Source organism: Ranitomeya imitator, chromosome 6, assembly GCF_032444005.1.
Source record: "Ranitomeya imitator isolate aRanImi1 chromosome 6, aRanImi1.pri, whole genome shotgun sequence".
NCBI classification, from domain to species: domain Eukaryota; kingdom Metazoa; phylum Chordata; class Amphibia; order Anura; family Dendrobatidae; genus Ranitomeya; species Ranitomeya imitator.
In genome coordinates, this window is record NC_091287.1 from 33,562,535 (window position 1) to 33,581,487 (window position 18,953).

The 18,953-nt window shown below is 44.1% G+C and overlaps 1 protein-coding gene across 3 annotated transcripts in view; it reads right to left on the reverse strand.

Annotated features, from left to right (window-relative positions):
- CDK14 (cyclin dependent kinase 14) overlaps window positions 1–18,953 on the reverse strand; it is a 521,480-nt gene that overhangs the window by 481,858 nt on the left and 20,669 nt on the right. For all 3 annotated transcript variants that reach the window (XM_069729432.1, XM_069729431.1, XM_069729435.1), the window contains exon 2: window positions 963–994. In XM_069729432.1, the coding sequence (XP_069585533.1) occupies window positions 963–994 (32 nt within the window). The remainder of the gene's footprint in view (window positions 1–962; window positions 995–18,953) is intronic.

The window sequence follows — 18,953 nt, forward strand, 5'->3', positions numbered from 1 at the left end:
ATTTTGACAGCGAGGTAATTCGAGACTCTGAATTCTGCTTCTTCACACAGTAGACTTTTCAGCAACCTCATTATCATCGCAGGCAGGATTACAATTACATATGGTATTTACCGGTCAGTGCCAAACCAGCAACAAAAAAAAAAAAAAAAGTAGTCCAACAAAAAAAATCCTTCCGTAGCCTAGAATGTCACATTTATTCATGTAGATAAAAATTCTATCGTATATGTACACCCCCCGCAAGGATAAGCTCAGCTGCCCTATGCGTTTTGGAGTTCAGCCATAGTCACGAACATGATGAAGTTGTGTGATAAAGTTTTTAGCTGCTTGAAAAGTTGGGAAGTTTTGAGCTATGGAAAGTTTTTTGCCAAAACTTTTTTTTTTTTTAAAGATACTGCGAGATTTTTATGCCCCCATACTATAAGAGATTTAACTTCCATTACTTTTTGGTTAACGGAGCTTTGCCAGCGCTTGTTTTCTGCGCGTCGAGTTGCCGATTTCAATAGTTTTCTTTTAGAATACAATTAAAGTTTCAATGATTTTTTTCTCTATATGTTTTTGGGAAGTAAAATGAGCCAAAAATTAATTAAAAAAAACAAACAAAGAACAGTAGTCTGGTAGTAAAAAAAAAAAAAAACGGACTCCCAGTTTTAGTAATAAGAGGGGTCTTAGCGGTGGAGCCCATAGCTATCCCGCCTCTATCACATTACTTGCAGGGAGGGGTGTCAGACATAAGCCCCGACGGGGCCGCTAAACGCAATGTGAAATTACTGTCCCAAAAGGCTGCGCTCCAGGGACAGCAGGGGTTAACATTCACTGCCGTTACACCTATATAATATGGATCTCTGGTTAAATGCAGTTTCTGGGATTTCCTAATATTCTAAACTATAGGAAAGTAATTACCGACAGAAGAGTTTTACCAGGATCAATTACATGACTGTCAATGCAGAGCAATATGTCCGTACCTCGTCAATGGTGTTCTCGTCTTTCTTCAAAGCTGGAAAAAACAAACAAAAAAAAAATCGTTAGGGAGTAATAAATCTAGATGAACATAGACATACAATCAGCAAAGACTATCCTCTGCCAAGTACTCCAGTCTATTAGGAAGAGCTGCATACAAAGTATTACATAGATGGGTATTTTCGGATAGAGCTTGTAAAAATAGGCACATTTGCAATTTACTCCTTATTAAAATTTGCAGCCGTTCTTGAAATATTATAATTTTTCTTTTGTTTACAGCTTGTTGCCTTGGAGACCGACCACCGCTGCTGTCTAGCCTGTAAGTTGATCAGGATTAGAATGCAACAGCGCGCGTCAGTGACCCTGGCGCGCGTAAAAAAAACAGTTCAAAAGCTCAATAGAAAAGGAAAAGCTTGTAAGAGCTGTGCGTGTTCCGCTGTCCAGCAGCGGTGGTCGGTCTTCAAGGCAACGAGTTGTAAAAGAAAAAAAAAAAAATGTTAATATCTCAAAAGTGACTGGAAATTTGAATGAGCAGTAAATTGCAAAATTGCTTTTACAAATCCGATCTGACAATATCCATCTACGAAGGGAATAACCCTTTAATAAAAGGGGATCCTCACTTATATGGTGCAGCAGTAGGAGCTCCTGGAGCATGCCCAATTGTAGCCAATGGGCCCGATTTACCCCAAAGAGTTGTCCATCATAACGGATCTTAAACACATGGGGTTCTGATACCGGCCCCTTCAGGACCATGCATATAGTGTGCCAAAAATTGAAGAATCCCTGGGCATGTGGAGTAGTAAATAATTGAATAAATAATGGGGTCTGGAGCGAGGTCAGAATTTAGGGCCAAGTTATTGCATTTGTATCAGGTGTTTTTTTTTACCCTGTTTTTTGGGGCGCTTTTCTATTGTTTTTTTTTTTTCCCATTTGCACCCAATTCATCTTGTAAATTTGCTCCTTTTTCATATGTCCATTTTATATTCAAAACTTGGCGCTAATGTAATCCATCCCCGTCCCACAGGAATAGTTTTATGTACAGCAGTTATTTTGGGGGGCAAATTTTGCACCATTTAGCCAAACGTGTGACATTTCGCACCATCATGTTGAAAAAACGGATCAAAGACAAAGAATAAAGCACATTTTCAATTTCAAGCAATGGTCATGAACAGTTCGCACAATTTGGAGCAACAAATGACAATGAATACAACAAGACAAAAAAAAAAAAAAAAGGACTTGAAAAAAGTTTATGATAAATTGAGCCCTAATTTGGAAAAAGGGGGGGGGGGTGCAAAAGTTTAGTATCGGGGGGGAAGTGGGGGGTGTTCGGAAATTTCAAAAAGTCGCCAACTTTTAGATAAGCGCTTCCAAGTGGATAAAGAAAATGCTGAGCAAACAATGTTGACCCTGTATCCATTGCTCCATCTCCTCCATGCCTGAATCACTTTCCTACTGGAGAGTTTGGGTGGGATTCAGGAAAGCCCGGTAGTTTTCTCATGGTTCTGTAGGTCTCCCCTTTTAGTGGGAACCTGGTCTTACATGGACAGACCATGTCTTCGAAATCCAGGAATGTGGCTTGTTAGCAGGTCTTCTCTTCAATCGAGGCTACATTCACACATACATTTACTAATGCATTGTTTTCGCTGCTACAATGTTGCAGTAGAAAAGCAGCGGTTATGCTGCAGTTTCTGCTTCTTGAAGTATCCAATAGCCCAGAATTTCTCAATCTGGCAACAACAGTGTTAAAACTTCCTATATAAATGCCATTTTCCAGACCTGATGGTTATGAATGTAGCGTTACAGAAAACGGTTGCGATTGTCCTGACATTAGTGCTGCAGGGCCACATGACCTGACTGCAGGAGATCCCCCACCCCTCCCCCAATGTGCATCAGAGCACAACAAACAGAACCCTAAAAAAAATGATGATAAATATGATATAAGAATAATAAAGGGACAAAGTAATGTGTATAAAAATGCCTTTATTCAAATATATGGCAATGGCACTAACAATGTGCCTGTACTTGGAGGAAAATAATATAGATAAAATAATACTAATAAAATATATAAACGGACAACAGAAAATAACAGATCACTAGGTATACCATATACACTATCTCATTATACCATAAGGTTATACCGATATCCACCAAGGTCTAGACAAAAACTGATATTAAAATATGTGCAGCCATGCAACAAAGTGCATAAAAACAAAAATATAAAAAAATAATAATAATGAATAAAGAAAAAATAATAATAGTGAAAAAAAGGGGGCACAAATATAGTGTAAATATTTGAAGAAAAAAGTGAAAAAATATATATATGAATATATGAAAAAATATATATATAAAAAAACCAAGTGTCTGGCAATATATAAAAAATAAATAAATAATGTATATATATATATATATTATGAAAGGTAAATGAATACAATAGTGAAACAATGTAATATAGTGGTCTAGAACAACTTATGGCAGATGCAGGTGCACCACATGATACAAATGTGTGCAGGAAAAGAAAGCACACTATACCTGAATAGAGTCAGGTTACACAATATAACTGAATATGTAAACGTGCATAATATGGCAATATAGATAAACCTAGGTGCACCAAAGTGCACGCTATGCCGTGGTAAATTGAAAAAAGTCACACTGGACAGAGTATAACCTGAAAGGAATAGCAGTAAATATATTGATGGTGAAAATAAAAAAAGGATTGTGGTATTACCTATAAGTGTCCGTTCCTCCAAGATACAGAGCACCCCAAATGTGCATCAGTATTGTGAACCGGCCCTGACCATTACGGAGCTATGGATCTGGATGGCTTTTAAAGAGCACTGATCAATATCTGCATTAACTTGCAATTAGGGATGTTGGAATTTACTGCTTAGTGCGTTGGATGAATAAATGATACATCGCACATTACTCTGGACAAGGCGAGCGCTGAAACTTCACCATGTTTAAATCGGTCACGGTACAGCACGCATTTAGCTATTCAGGATTGTGGACCCAATACACAAGATTTATTTATTTCCCCCTTTATAGGGGCTATAAATACTAAGTAGTTATGGGAAATCACAAATCCACAGTGCGCCATTTTGAAATATTAAATATTGAAGAGCTTTTCCCTTTTTAGTCCATAAAACGTCATCATCTATCAAGTTATTAAAAGTTCTGTTCAGCTGTTTCTTAAATGCTGGGAAAGTTGAGGGACATCCGTGCATCATAGTTGGTCGTCATTTACCTTTCCTGCAGTTTTAAAATGCAAATATATATTTACCCATGGCAGTACATAATCTGTTACACAGGGTGCACTACTGATCCTGTACTGATCCTGAGTTACATCCTGTATTATACTCCAGAGCTGCACTCACTATTCTGCCGCTGCAGTCACTGTGTACATACATTACTGATCCTGAGTTACATTCTGTATTATACCCCAGAGCTGGTGCAGTCACTGTGTACATACATTACATTACTGATCCTGAGTTACATCCTGTATTATACTCCAGAGCTGCACTCACTATTCTGCTGGTGCAGTCACTGTGTACATACATTACTGATCCTGAGTTACATCCTGTATTATACTCCAGAGCTGCACTCACTATTCTGCTGGTGCAGTCACTGTGTACATACATTATATTACTGATCCCGAGTTACATCCTGTATTATACTCCAGAGCTGCGCTCACTATTCTGCTGGTGCAGTCACTGTGTACATACATTACTGATCCTGAGTTACATCCTGTATTATACTCCAGAGCTGCACTCACTATTCTGCTGGTGCAGTCACTGTGTACATACATTACATCACTGACCCTGAGTTACATCCTGTATTATAGTCCAGAGATGCACTCACTATTCTGCTAGTGCAGTCACTGTGTACATACATTACATTACTAATCCTGAGTTACATCCTGTATTATACCCCAGAGCTGCACTCACTATTCTGCTGGTGCAGTCACTGTGTACACACATTACATTACTGATCCCGAGTTACATCCTGTATTATACCCCAGAGCTGCACTCACTATTCTGCTGGTGCAGTCACTGTGTACATACATTACATTACTGATCCTGAGTTATATCCTGTATTATACTCCAGAGCTGCACTCACTATTCTGCTGGAGCAGTCACTGTGTACATACATTACATTACTGATCCTTAGTTACATCCTGTATTGTACCCCAGAGCTGCACTCACTATTCTGCTGGTGCAGTCACTGTGTACATACATTACATTACTGATCCTTAGTTACATCCTGTATTGTACTCCAGAGCTGCACTCACTATTCTGCTACTTGCTGCTGGAAACAGGCTCCCACTCAGTGGATGTATTCTCAATGGAAACTGCTTATTAATAGGGTTTGGTCAGTTGTGCCGAAAAAGACTTTTTGACACAAATAGTGAAAAGACATAAAACTAGTGTGTAAATCCTGTGTAATTAGTGCGGGGGTTGCTAGCCTGATAAATGAATGTCATCCATGTAACGTCACTGCGGATTCTTCATTTACAGCCGTATCACTGCATTGTTCATGGTCTCAGCAGGACCAGATAATAGATAATGTGTGTGATCCCACTGAGACTGTACAACAAGCCTGACAGCATGAAAACGCAGTGCGTGCTCCTGTGTCACGTTACAGTCTTACACACTGGAAGAAAACAAAATGTTCCCTTTGTATATCAGTGGCCAATCATTAAAGGGGTTTTCCCCATCAATACATTTTTTTTAAAAACCTTATCAGCTTCCAGTAAATAAAATCAACTATACTGACCATCGCCTGCTCCAGCGCCAGCTTTCCCCCACTGCTAACAATGTTTGTGTATGTGACCGCTGCAGCCAATCACTTGGCTCAACAGTGATACTGATGTTGTCATGAGACTGGTAAGCCTTTAATTTCTGAGCAATTTTTTCACAGCTTACATTTTTTTTTCATCCCTGAAGAATCCCTCCAAAGTGTTGGCCACCAAGTGCTTCCTTTCTGTATAACTAACTGTCTGCTGCCAGCTATCCCTCTACAGAAAGCAGGGGCGGCACTTATGACCCTCTACAGAAAGCAGGGGCGGCACTTATGACCCTCTACAGAAAGCAGGGGCGGCACTTATGACCCTCTACAGAAAGCAGGGGCGGCACTTATGACCCTCTACAGAAAGCAGGGGCGGCACTTATGACCCTCTACAGAAAGCAGGGGCGGCACTTATGACCCTCTACAGAAAGCAGGGGCGGCACTTATGACCCTCTACAGAAAGCAGGGGCAACACTTATGACCCTCTACAGAAAGCAGGGGTGGCTCTTATGACCCTCTACAGAAAGCAGGGGCAACACTTATGACCCTCTACAGAAAGCAGGGGCAACACTTATGACCCTCTACAGAAAGCAGGGGTGGCTCTTATGACCCTCTACAGAAAGCAGGGGTGGCTCTAATGACCCTCTACAGAAAGCAGGGGTGGCTCTAATGACCCCCTACAGAAAGCAGGGGCAACACTTAGAACCTTCCACAGAAATCATGGGCAGCTCTTATGAGCGGGGGCAGCTATTTGATCCTCCACAGAAAGCTGGGGCAACTCTGAGCCTTTATAGAAAGTGTGGGCAGCCCTTATGACCCTCTACAGAAATCAGCGGCGGCTCTTACGACCCTCTACAGAAAGTGGAGGGATCTTTTTGACCTTCCACAGAAAGCGGGTCGGCCCTTTGACTCCCAGCTTCTGCTCTCCTGCCTGTCAAACTGCATACAGACATAACAGAGAATGGACTTCCAGTTCTGGACAGGAAATCTGTTGTACAATGGTAGAAGTAATACATACCGAGAAGAGAGGGTATGGAAGTTACAGTACCTAAGGTGCTGGTAGAAAGCTAATGAAGAGTAACCACTCACTTAAAATGTTTAGATGGCAAGTTACAGAGCAGTCGAATCAGGACAGTTCCTGGACATATTAGGCAGATATGTGCTCTAAAATAAATTTTAGAGAGGTTGTTTGACAAAAATATGTCATCACCTCTCAACCTCATTAGTGATAATTAGTGATTGTGTTGATCAGTGGGGTCTGAGACCTGTGTCAATCGTCAGAATGAAGCACTTTTATCACAGTTCGAAGCACACACCCTGTGGAGACAGATCATCCTATGGATGGTGCCGCTATTCTGCTGCTCGTCTCATTTGATTGCAAGAATCAGTTTACCTGTTGCGACCACTAGGGGGAGCTCACCATATACCAATGTATACAGCGCCAAATAGCTGTAAAAGTGAGATTTACATGCTATGGATTCCCATACTTTTTGTGCATATCCCCTTTATTAGGCAATATTCTATAGAAAACATGTGTAACTGCACCGTTAGTGCAATTTCCAGCCCCCAGTATAAAAACACATTTCGGTACAGTCCCAAAAAGGTCTGCTCGTCACTCAGACCAGGAATGAAATAACTAAGGAATTAGTAACATCAACACTATTCCACAGAGAGGCCAGGCCCCAGCACAATCCTTGTAAGCATCCCGGGCCGCGGATACTATTTATAACAGTAGAGATACACAAGAGCGTCACTAACACTAGGAGAATGGCCGGGTTATTACTTCTGTTAACTATTCCGGGACACTTGAGTTCTATAATCCCCCAAAATAAGACAAGACGACATGAGGAGCTGCTCATAATGATCTATCTTCAATATTGATCACACTAAGAAAATGTTGTTTACATTATATACATCTAAAATTATAGCAAAAGTATAAAATGCAATAAATAGTACAAAAAAAACATAATACAACTTTTTATCCAGTGAGGATTGGAGTTAGGATATTGGTGCTATTTGTTTTTTGAGCCCATTACTTATAATTATATTTCTAAATAATAAAAAGACTTAAAGGGACACTGTCACCTGAATTTGAAGGGAACAATCTTCAGCCATGGAGGCGGGGTTTTTGGGTTTTTGATTCACCCTTTCCTTACCCGCTGGCTGCATGCTGGCTGCAATATTGGATTGAAGTTCATTCTCTGTCCTCCATAGTACACGCCTGCGCAAGGCAAGATTGCCTTCCCTCCAAATTCAGGTGACAGTGTCCCTTTAAATCCTCAATGTATACTCAGCATAGCGTTAGCTCCCTCTAGTGGTGGCAATAGGCAGGAAGAATAGCATACGTTGAAAGTCTCATGTGTACACACACGTAACAGGTGACTGTTCAAAGTGAGCTGTCGTGTGTGTACACATGAGACAAACACAGTTTCTGCCCATTCTAGGATTGCATTTTCTCCCAGTTTTCACATCTGCAGTTTCTACCTTTAGTTTTCAGTTGTCTGAGATGTAATGCGTTGACACTAGCTGCTGTGAAGTCTCCTATACCTAGCATACACAGACATAAGGGATTCATGCTCTCCTGTTTCTATGTAGTATATGTTTAGTAGGACTTTATACAGCGTTACAGAGCAGTATAGCTGTGAATCCAGCGCTGGGATAAGTTAAAACATTGGAAGGCATCAGCAACATGGACAGCTTTATATGGCATAATCGAATTGTTTAGCTGTGAATCCAACAATGTGGTAAATAAAACATGTACTAGAAAGCAGCAGCAAGGAAGACGTTATATAGTAGTACAAAACATTGTAACTGTGTGTCCAGCAATTGAGGGAGATTAAACACATGAAAGCAGCAACAGCAGCACAATGGAAGCCATTATTTAAAAGGGAACCTGTCACCCCCAAAATCGAAGGTGAGCTAAGCCCACCAGCATCAGGGGCTAATCTACAGCATTCTGGAATGCTGTAGATAAACCCCTAATGTATCCTGAAAGATGAGAAAAAGAGCTTAGATTATACTCACCTAGGGGCGCTCCCGCTGCGGCGGGCGTCACGGTCCGGTCCGGGGCCTCCCATCTTCTTACGATGACGTCCTCTTCTTGTAGTCACGCTGTGGCTCCGTACTGCAGTGCGCAGGCGCTGGGAAAGGTCAGCCCCAGCGCACTGCAGTACTTTGCTCTGCCCTCAACAGGACAGACAATGTACGCCTGTGCCAGAGCCGCAGCGTGAAGATAATTAGAGGACGTCATGGAATGAAGATGGGAGGCCCAGGACCAGACCACGACGCCCATCGAATCGGAACGCCCCTGGGTGAGTATAATCTAACCGCTTTCTCATCTTTCAGGATACATCGGGGGCTTATCTACAGCATTCCAGAATGCTGTAGATAAGCCCCTGATGCTGGTGGGCTTAGCTCATCTTTGATTTTGGGGGGTAACAGGTTCCCTTTAAAGCAGAATAGCGTAAATGTGAATCTAGCACTGGGGTGAGATAAAAGAGAAAACAGCTGCACAGAGAATATTATACAGCAATACTAAGCAGTATAGCTGTGAGTCCAGTACTGGGGTTAGAAAAAAAAAAATGGGAAAGCGACAGCATCAGGGATGTTATACAGCACTACTGAGCAGTGTTGCTGTGACTCCAGTACTGGAGTGAGCTAAAACTGAGAAAGCACCAGGACGAAGGATATTATACAGCATTACTGAGCAGTGTAGCTGTGCGGTTCTATGTACATTATGTTCTATGTAATACAGTTACTGTACATTACTGTTCTATGTACAGTAACAATAAGAAAACTGCTCATTTTTTCTCCCATTACCTACAATGTGAACTTTTCAAAACTACACCGTTTATTTTAAGAGGAGGGTAAATAGAGGGCGATCACACAGCCAGAACCGCGATAAAGAGCAAGTGGGTGAGGGAGGGAGGCCATGTTATTTCTTCTCACTCACAAAAGGACAGGGGGGCACCATGCCTGGCTACAGAATGGCAGCGCACAGGTAATAAGTCTGAGGTCACCCCGAGGTGACAGCTGGAGTGAAATCGGGGACAGAAGCAGGACTTCATTATCCGCACTCATAAACTCAGCACCTCTGGATTTATGGGACTCATTTTTGTGTGCAACTGGAGGGTCCATCACTGACCTTCCAAGGTAACGACCGTGACAAATAAGTCCCTACAAGTGGTAGCATAGCTCCCGGGCTGCAAAACAGACAAATAAGAAACACATTTATACCTGGGGTACAATTTAACATAATAGCTGTGCCATCAGGACTAACCCCTGCTCCTCAATTAACTAATTAGGAAGTAAACTATTCTGGCCTTAGGTCCAAAAGAAATTTTTATTTTTTTTACTTTTACAACACAGTAATATCCAGTCTACTTTTTGCAAGTTTTTTCACATGTATTCTGTTTTTTTTAATGTATTGAGTAGCAGGTATATGTTACCAATTTTTCATAATTTAATTTAGGAGGGAGGTGTGAGCGCCATTAATAAAAATGATAATAGATATATTTTATATACTATATTAATATAATTTTTTGCTTTTTTTCCCATAATTTGATTTTCATATTATTTTAATTTGGTTTAAATTAATATTACGTCTTTGGTGGATGCATTTACCGCACTCTCTGGCACTTTGTTGTACATCACCAAAAGTGTTTTACTAAGAGCAGTGCTTGATAAATCCCAAAAACTTGCTTCCCCCCCCCCCCAATACATCCAAACTGACCCAGATCCGGCAGAACAGTCATGAGTTTGGGGCGTTACCACTGGAGGTCAGGGGTATGTCTGCAGGACACAGATGAATACAACAATGGAGCAGAGAGCCATCCGGTCCCTACTCCGCTGATCAGTCTGGGTGGAGACTGACGGAACTGCAAGGACCTATAGGTCAAGCACTGGCCGACACAGGCAACAGAAGGGCCCCCATCCAAGAACAGTACATGGGCCCATTGTGGTCCCATAGCTCATCATAATGCACAATTCCGCACATTTTGGAGGTGGAATTGGGCCCCTTTACCTCAAGGGCCCCTGTTGATATGTCTGAATATGAGGTCATGTGTCATTCTCAGGGCACATTACAGGCACCAGAGACCAGGTCAGCAAAGAATCAGGGTACACAAAAAAGTGGGATGCTTGTGTGTATGAGGAAAGGGGGTGGAATAGTGTAAATGGGGGACACTAAGGGCATCGTACTGCGTATGGGGGAAACTAATAGTCTTAAACTTTTGGGCACTGTAATGTGGAGAGCAATGGCAGCAGCTTACTGTGTGGGGTACACTAGGGGCATCATATTGTATGTGGGGGACACAAGGGGCATCGTACTGAGTAGGGGGAATTAATGGTCTTATACTGTTAGGCACTGTACTGTGGAGAGCAATGGGAGCAGCTTACTGTGTGGGGTACACTAGGGACATCATACTGTATGTGGGGGACACAAGGGGCATCATACTGAGTAGGGGGAAACTAATGGTCTTATACGGTTAGGCACTATTGTGGAGAGCAATGGGAGCAGCTTACTGTGTGGAGTGCACTAGATCTATCATCTGCCATCGGGATACATGTCATGAAATCAGGCCTCCTGATGAGCCAGAGGAGCGAAACGCGTTGAGGCGATATATTATTATTGTCTGGGTAGAGGGACCCGATTGGAAACATAGGGTGTATCTAGGGACCCCAGGGTCAGTCATCGGGGAGCGGGGGCGCCATCCCCCGCAGTTAGGCAGGTACCAGTATAGGTATCATTTAGGGCATATCCACCCTATACCAGTTTTTTTCACGGTGGTTTTTGTTGTGTGTGGGATGGTCACAGGTTGGTGGCTTTTTAACATAAATTAATAAAGTAACAATTTTTTAAGGGGTATTGTATGATTTTCTCACTAATTGCTACCCGAGGTTACTATTTTTTTTATTTAAGATTTTGTGGAGTACATTAGGGGCATCATACTGAGTATGGGGAAACATAGTCTTATACTGTTAGGCACTGTACTGTGGAGGGCACTGGGAGCAGCCTACTGTGTGGGGTACACTAGGGGCATCATCCTGTATGTGGGGGACACTAGGGGCGTCATACTGAGTAGGGAGAACTAATGGTCTGTGTTGGGGCAATATACCATGAAGGTAGGTGTGTGTGTGTGTGTGTGTGTGTGTGTGTGTGTGTGTGTGTGTGTGTGTGTGTGTGTGTGTGTGTGTGTGTGTGTGTGTGTGAGAGAGAAAGGGTCTCATACTGTGTGGGAACACTAATGGACTTTACCTGGTGAAATATTTCGGTGTAGGCACACAGTAATGACAGAGGTTTTGCATGTTGCTTGGCGAAAATAAGAATTGTTGATTGGTGGCACGCAGTATTTGTACTTCTTTCTTGACTTCCAAAGTTGGGATGTGTGCCGTTTTGGGGAATAGTACTGAGAAATGGACTGCCAACTCTCACATTTATGTCAATTTGTATTTAAAAAAAAAAAAAAAAAAAAAACAGAACTGTAAAATTGTTGAAATAATAAAAAAAAAAAATTCTGAATTTTTACATTGGGGCATAGGTTGAACAAAAAACACACATTTGCCACCAGGATCATGTCACGATCACGGAGATCCTACCCGTGTCACATCCCCTTCATCGTTTGCACAGGCATAGTGGCATGTCTGCATTACCATCAGCTCTCCGATTGCCCAGATCAAAATTTTGAAATCTTTTTGAAAAGTTCGACATTCTGTCCTCAAAGGATAACTCGTATCACATATTTCAGAGATGGCCTCATCACAGAAGTTCTGGTGGGGCAGATTTTTGCTACAAGTCTGATTCCTAGGATTAGAGGTGAGCGAATTAGATCGGGTCCCTGCTTATTCGGCAAGCTATAGCGCTTACCGAATAAGCTGCAGAGGGAACCCGGATACATGGAGCGTGCCGGCTGGTCAGCTGTCCGGCACCGCAGCTTCATGTGTCGCGGCTCTTTCATAGTCACAACACACAGGCTCTCCATGCATGTGTTCTGACAGTGACACAGCAGCTGCGGATCAGCCGGCGCGCTCCAGGTGTCCCGGTTCCCTCTGCAGCTTATTCGGTAAGCTATAGCCCACCGGCGTAGGTGGTCCCTGTTGCAGGTCAAAAATGGGGGGTCCTAAGCAGAGAATCTCCCCCACCCCTAATGACACCATATACTCTAATTGTACTGGATATTTTTATATATTTTTTTATTCTTTTAGTACAGAAAAGCTGGGCTTCTACACTTAAAAACCCACTTTTTTTTTTTGCATGTGTTCTTTTCAGGCTCCCCATAAAAGCCTACAGAGAAATAGAAGCCCAGTTGAACGGCGTCTTCATGCGGACGCCGTGCACGAATTTCTATGAAATCCCATCCACTCTTCTTGGACTGTTAAATACAGATTTTCTGCATAAAGAAAACTGCATCATTTCCGTGATGTGGGAACATGGCCTTAAAGTAGTTCAGCCTTTCATGTCGGAGAACAGTGTCTTGGACGCAGCAGCCGGTATGTTGGAACATTTTGGCAGCCGGCCTCTGGCACCGGAGCCGCCTCACATTTTCCAAATGTAAGTGGAGAGGAGCAGCGTTTGCATCACTCCGTTACATTTGGATAAACCCAACTTTTTTTTTTTTTTTGGCCCTGAAGGGTCTCCTCCTTTTCTCCTTACAGGGTAATAATAGGCATCAAATACTTCACATTTGCATGCATGAGAATACTGTTCTGTTTCATTGATGACACCGCTGGAATTTCCTCCCTTAATACAGTGAATTTTCCAGAGCAAAAAAAAACGCCCTGGAACAGTGACAGCAGCAACTGGGGCTAGTTAGCATGTGATGAAGAGCCAAGCTAAATAATGACAGAATTGTGTCCATGCAGGGAAGGGGGCAGCCAGCAACCTGGATAAAAGGTTTTGGCACAGATTAAAAAATGGCCCTGAGATCACTACGGCCCATAGGACGCAGGACATTATGGAATGTGGCAGCCACTTAACCTTCTCACCCCCATCTTCCCAATGCCTCTGCATTAGGTAGACGAGCCATCTGTTCTGCACACAGCTCTTCTATCGCTGCGCTGAAAATAATAATAATAATAACCATTGTTTCCTCTATATAAACAAAACAGCATCTGACAATTCACATACATGGAGGGAACGTAACAAGTTCTGGGGCAATAAACATTTACAGAAATGGTGCTAAGGCTTTCTGAAGGATTTCTTTTGAGGCCAACTTTTTTTTTTTTTTTTTACATTATTACATTTTTTTTACATTACTAAAAAATAAATTACAATTAAAACATTACCCAGGCTATATCCACATTTGAAACAACATTGTGTAATGTTCCAAAGCATCTAAATTAAACTTGATTAGCGAGTACCCATTGTTTTCGTTTTAATTTTAGAAATCAATTATCAGACAAGTTTGCTTCTTTCTCCTCCTGGATTGGCTTTTCACTGTCAATTCAGGGGCAAAACCTGAATTCAGTCAAGACAGATTTTCCCAATTACTGAGATAGGAGATGACAGTGATCATAACGTTCAATGAAGACGTGAAACTGTCATTTCATTAATTTCCTTATCAGAATCAGAACTTGCAGCAGAATGCCTGTGTCTGCCTCTAGCTCCTCCTCCCTAGAATGCCTGTGTCTGCCTCTAGCTCCTCCGCCCTAGAATGCCTGTGTCTGCCTCTAGCTCCTCCTCCCTAGAATGCCTGTGTCTGCCTCTAGCTCCTCCGCCCTAGAATGCCTGTGTCTGCCTCTAGCTCCTCCGCCCTAGAATGCCTGTGTCTGCCTCTAGCTCCTCCGCCCTAGAATGCCTGTGTCTGCCTCTAGCTCCTCCGCCCTAGAATGCCTGTGTCTGCCTCTAGCTCCTCCGCCCTAGAATGCCTGTGTCTGCCTCTAGCTCCTCCGCCCTAGAATGCCTGTGTCTGCCTCTAGCTCCTCCGCCCTAGAATGCCTGTGTCTGCCTCTAGCTCCTCCGCCCTAGAATGCCTGTGTCTGCCTTTAGCTCCTCCGCCCTAGAATGCCTGTGTCTGCCTCTAGCTCCTCCGCCCTAGAATGCCTGTGTCTGCCTCTAGCTCCTCCACCCTAGAATGCCTGTGTCTGCCTCTAGCTCCTTCCTAGAATGCCTGTGTCTGCCTCTAGCTCCTCCTCCCTAGAATGCCTGTGTCTGCCTCTAGCTCCTCCTCCCTAGAATGCCTGTGTGCCTCTAGCTCCTTCCTAGAATGCCTGTGTCTGCCTCTAGCTCCTTCCTAGAATGCCTGTATCTGCCTCTAGCTCCTCCTCTCTAGAATGCCTGTGTCTGCCTCTAGCTCCTTCCTAGAATGCCTGTGTCTGCCTCTAGCTCCTCCTCCCTAGAATGCCTGTGTCTGCCTCTAGCTCCTTCCTAGAATGCCTGTCTGCCTCTAGCCCTCTCTTCCCTAGAATGCCTGTGTGCCGCTAGCTCCTCCCTAGAATGCCTGTGCCTGCCTCTAGGTCCTCCTCCCTAGAATGCCTGTGTGCCTCTAGCTCCTTCCTAGAATGCCTGTGTCTGCCTCTAGCTCCTTCCTAGAATACCTGTGTCTGCCTCTAGCTCCTTCCTAGAATGCTTGTGTGCCTCTAGCTCCTCCTCCCTAGAATGCCTATGTCTGCCTCTAGCTCCTTCCTAGAATGCCTGTCTGCCTCTAGCTCCTCCTCCCTAGAATGCCTGTGTCTGCCTCTAGCTCCTTCCTAGAATGCCTGTCTGCCTCTAGCCCTCTCTTCCCTAGAATGCCTGTGTGCCGCTAGCTCCTTCCCAGAATGCCTGTGTCTGCCTCTAGCTCCTCCTCGCTCCTTTATATAAATTTCAAAAGCCTCAACTGTCATCTATGGAGGAGGGAGGATCTGGGGCAGACATTCTGTTTCAAGTTCTCCAGAAATGACAGATACACTACTCCATACAACTTTATGACCACCAACTGTCATCTATCTATATAATCATCTAAAGGTCACTTCCGTCTGTTTGTCTGTTACGGAAATCCCGCATCGCTGATTGGTCGCGGCCGGCTGCCACCAATCAGCGACGGACACAGTCCGGCTGCAAATTTGCTCTTCCCTACTCCCCTCCCGTCAGTGCCCTGTCCCTACTTCCCTCCAGTCAGTGCCCCCATTGCGGTTTAGCAGTCCGTTAAATGGACTGCGTTACACCGCGGTGTAACGCAGTCCGTTAACGCTGCTATTAACCCTGTGTGACCAACTTTTTTACTATTGATGCGGTCTATGCAGCATCAATAGTAAAAAGATCTAATGTTAAAAATAATTAAAAAATCATTATATTCTCACCTTCCGGCGCCTTTCCCGCTCCTCGCGACACTCCGGTCCCAAGAATGCATTGCGGTAATGACCGGAGATGACGTAGCGGCCCCATAGATGATCCATATAAAGCTGTGCCCCATATATAATGCTCTGCACCGTTCATTATGGCCCCATAGATGCTCCATATAAAGCTGTGCCCCATATATAATGCTCTGCACCGTTCATTATGGCCCCATAGATGCTCCTTATAAAGCTGTGCCCCATATATAATGCTCTGCACCGTTCATTATGGCCCCATAGATGCTCCATGTAAAGCTGTGCCCCATATATAATGCTCTGCACTGATCATTATGGCCCCATAGATGCTCCATGTAAAGCTGTGCCCCATATATAATGCTCTGCACCGTTCATTATGGCCCCATAGATGCTCCATATAAAGCTGTGCCCCATATATAATGCTCTGCACCGTTCATTATGGCCCCATAGATGCTCCATATAAAGCTGTGCCCCATATATAATGCTCTGCATCGTTCATTATGGCCCCATAGATGCTCCATATAAAGCTGTGCCATATATAATGCTCCATAACATTGATTATTGCCCCGTAGATGCTCCATATAAAGCTGTGCCATAAATAATGCTGCTGCAATTAAAAAAAACAAAAAAAACAAAACAAAACACAACACACATACTCCTCTCTTCGCTCAGGACGCCGGCGCTTTCAATATTTATCTGCTCCTCGTGCGGCTCCATCTCCAGCACTGACGCTCAGCAGAGGGCGCGCACTGACTACGTCACAGCGCCCTCTAACCTGAGCATCACAGCTAGAGGACGCTGGAGACGGAGCCGCACCGGAGCGAGGAGCAGGTAAATATCGTGCAGCGCTCCCCTCCCCGTATACTTACCTGCTCCGACGCGGTCCCTGCAGTCCCCGCTTCTTCCACCGCTGCATCTTCTTCCTGAATTGAGCGGTCACAGTTACCGCTCATTACAGTCATGAATATGCGGCTCCACCTCTATGGGAGGTGGAGCCACATATTCATTACTATAATGAGCGGTACCATATTACCGCTCAGTACAGGAAGAAGCTGCAGCGCTGGAAGAAGCAGGGACTGCAGGGACCGCGCCGGAGCAGGTGAGTATTATTACACAGCCCCCGCTCCCCTCCCCTGCCGACCCCTGGGTATGACTCGAGTATAAGCCGAGAGGGGGACTTTCAGCCCCCCAAAAAAATGGGCTGAAAATCTCCTCTTATACTCGAGTATATACGGTAATATATCTTACCTTAGTTTTTATGTGCACTATTGATTTATGGAGGAAAAAAAAAAAAAGTAAAAAAAAATCATCATTACTCTAAGTCTTTAATAGAAATCTATTGTTTTGTGTATCCTAATACAAATGCTTCTCACAAAATTAGAATATCATCAAAAAGTTAATTTCAGTTCTTCAATACAAAAAGTGAAACTCATTAGATAGAGTCATTATGGAGCACCCCCAGACGCAGGGCCGCGGGTTACTCGGTACCGGTCCTCTCTGTCTCAGTTCTGGGGTTGTCACGGTGGCTGGACCAGGTCCTGGACCCTGCTAAGGGGCGTCCAATGAAAGGTGATGAAAGTTTGTCAAGGGTTCGTGACGCCACCTGTGGTATTCGGTCAGGGTGACCGACGCTGCTTGGGGTCCACTGGGGTGATGGAATGGCCGCTGGATGGTATACCTTCCCACAGGTGAAGTATATCCCCAGGGCTTCCCAGTAGTGTAGGTGGCAATGGTGTGAGGCGCGGTTAATAACGAGGACGCAGGGTTGCAGTCTTTTTACCGAAGGCTTCGGGATCCGCAATCCAGAGCACTGCTAACAGGGCTGTCTGAGACCGGCCGGTCCGAAGGCACATCCAGAGTTCCCTTTGCAGGTGGAAATCAGTGTTTACCAACAAGCGCCTGTGTGTTGTAGTCCTTCCCTGCTGAGCACCACGGGATAGTCCTCACAACTGTCGTATCTGTTCTTTCTCTTCTCCGTCCCCCAGTTTATCTGGCTAGGACGCACCCGTATGACAGGTAGGCCTGGAGTTATTCTGGGACCCTAGAGACAACCCTCTCCCACAATTGCCTCCTATGTCTGCTCAGGTGATTTAAGGTCAGACAGCCAACCTATAATCAACTGTCCTGCCGCTGTTTGAAGTAATGCTTGAAGTCTGTTACTTCCTCGGCGTTCCGGCCACCGGCTACGCGCCTCAGTAGGATGTTGCCGATCTTGGGGCACGACTCTTACTGGCTCTATCGCCTTTGTGCTGTGATCTCGTTTCTCACTTCTCCACAATATACTTCGTTTCGTGTCCTTCCTTAGAATGCCGCTGCAAGGTAGTGCAGGCGCTGCTCCGTAACGATCTGTCCTTTCTGCTAGGTCCCTGCCAGGAACCCACCCCTGACAGGTCCTCCCTGGAGCTCTCCCAGGTTGCTTTCTCACTAACTTCCTATCCAACCCCCAGTTTTACCAGAGTGTGAGGAGTGGCCTAATACATAGTGCCTTTTGCTCCCCCTGGTGGCCGGAGTGTGAAGTGTAATGTGTGACTGTGATACCTGGTCAGGTGAACTCCTTTAGTGCAATCAGACATAACATCACTCCCCTTAGTGGCAGAGCGACATTACTGCAACGACCAGGACTCTGGGGCGCTGCAATTACATACAGTGATCTTTGTCAAGTGTTTATTTCAGTTAATGTTGATAATTATGGCTTACAGACAATGAAAACCCAAAAGTCATTACCTCAGTAAATTAGAATAATTAACAAAAACACCTGCAAAGGCTTCCTAAGCGTTTCAAAAGGTCCCTTAGTCTGTTTCAGTAGCTCCACAATCATGCGGAAGACTGCTGACCTGACAGATGTCCAGAAGGAGTCATTGACACACTCCACAAGGAGGGAAAGAGGGAAAGCCACAAAAGGTCATTGCTAAAGAAGCCGGCTGTTC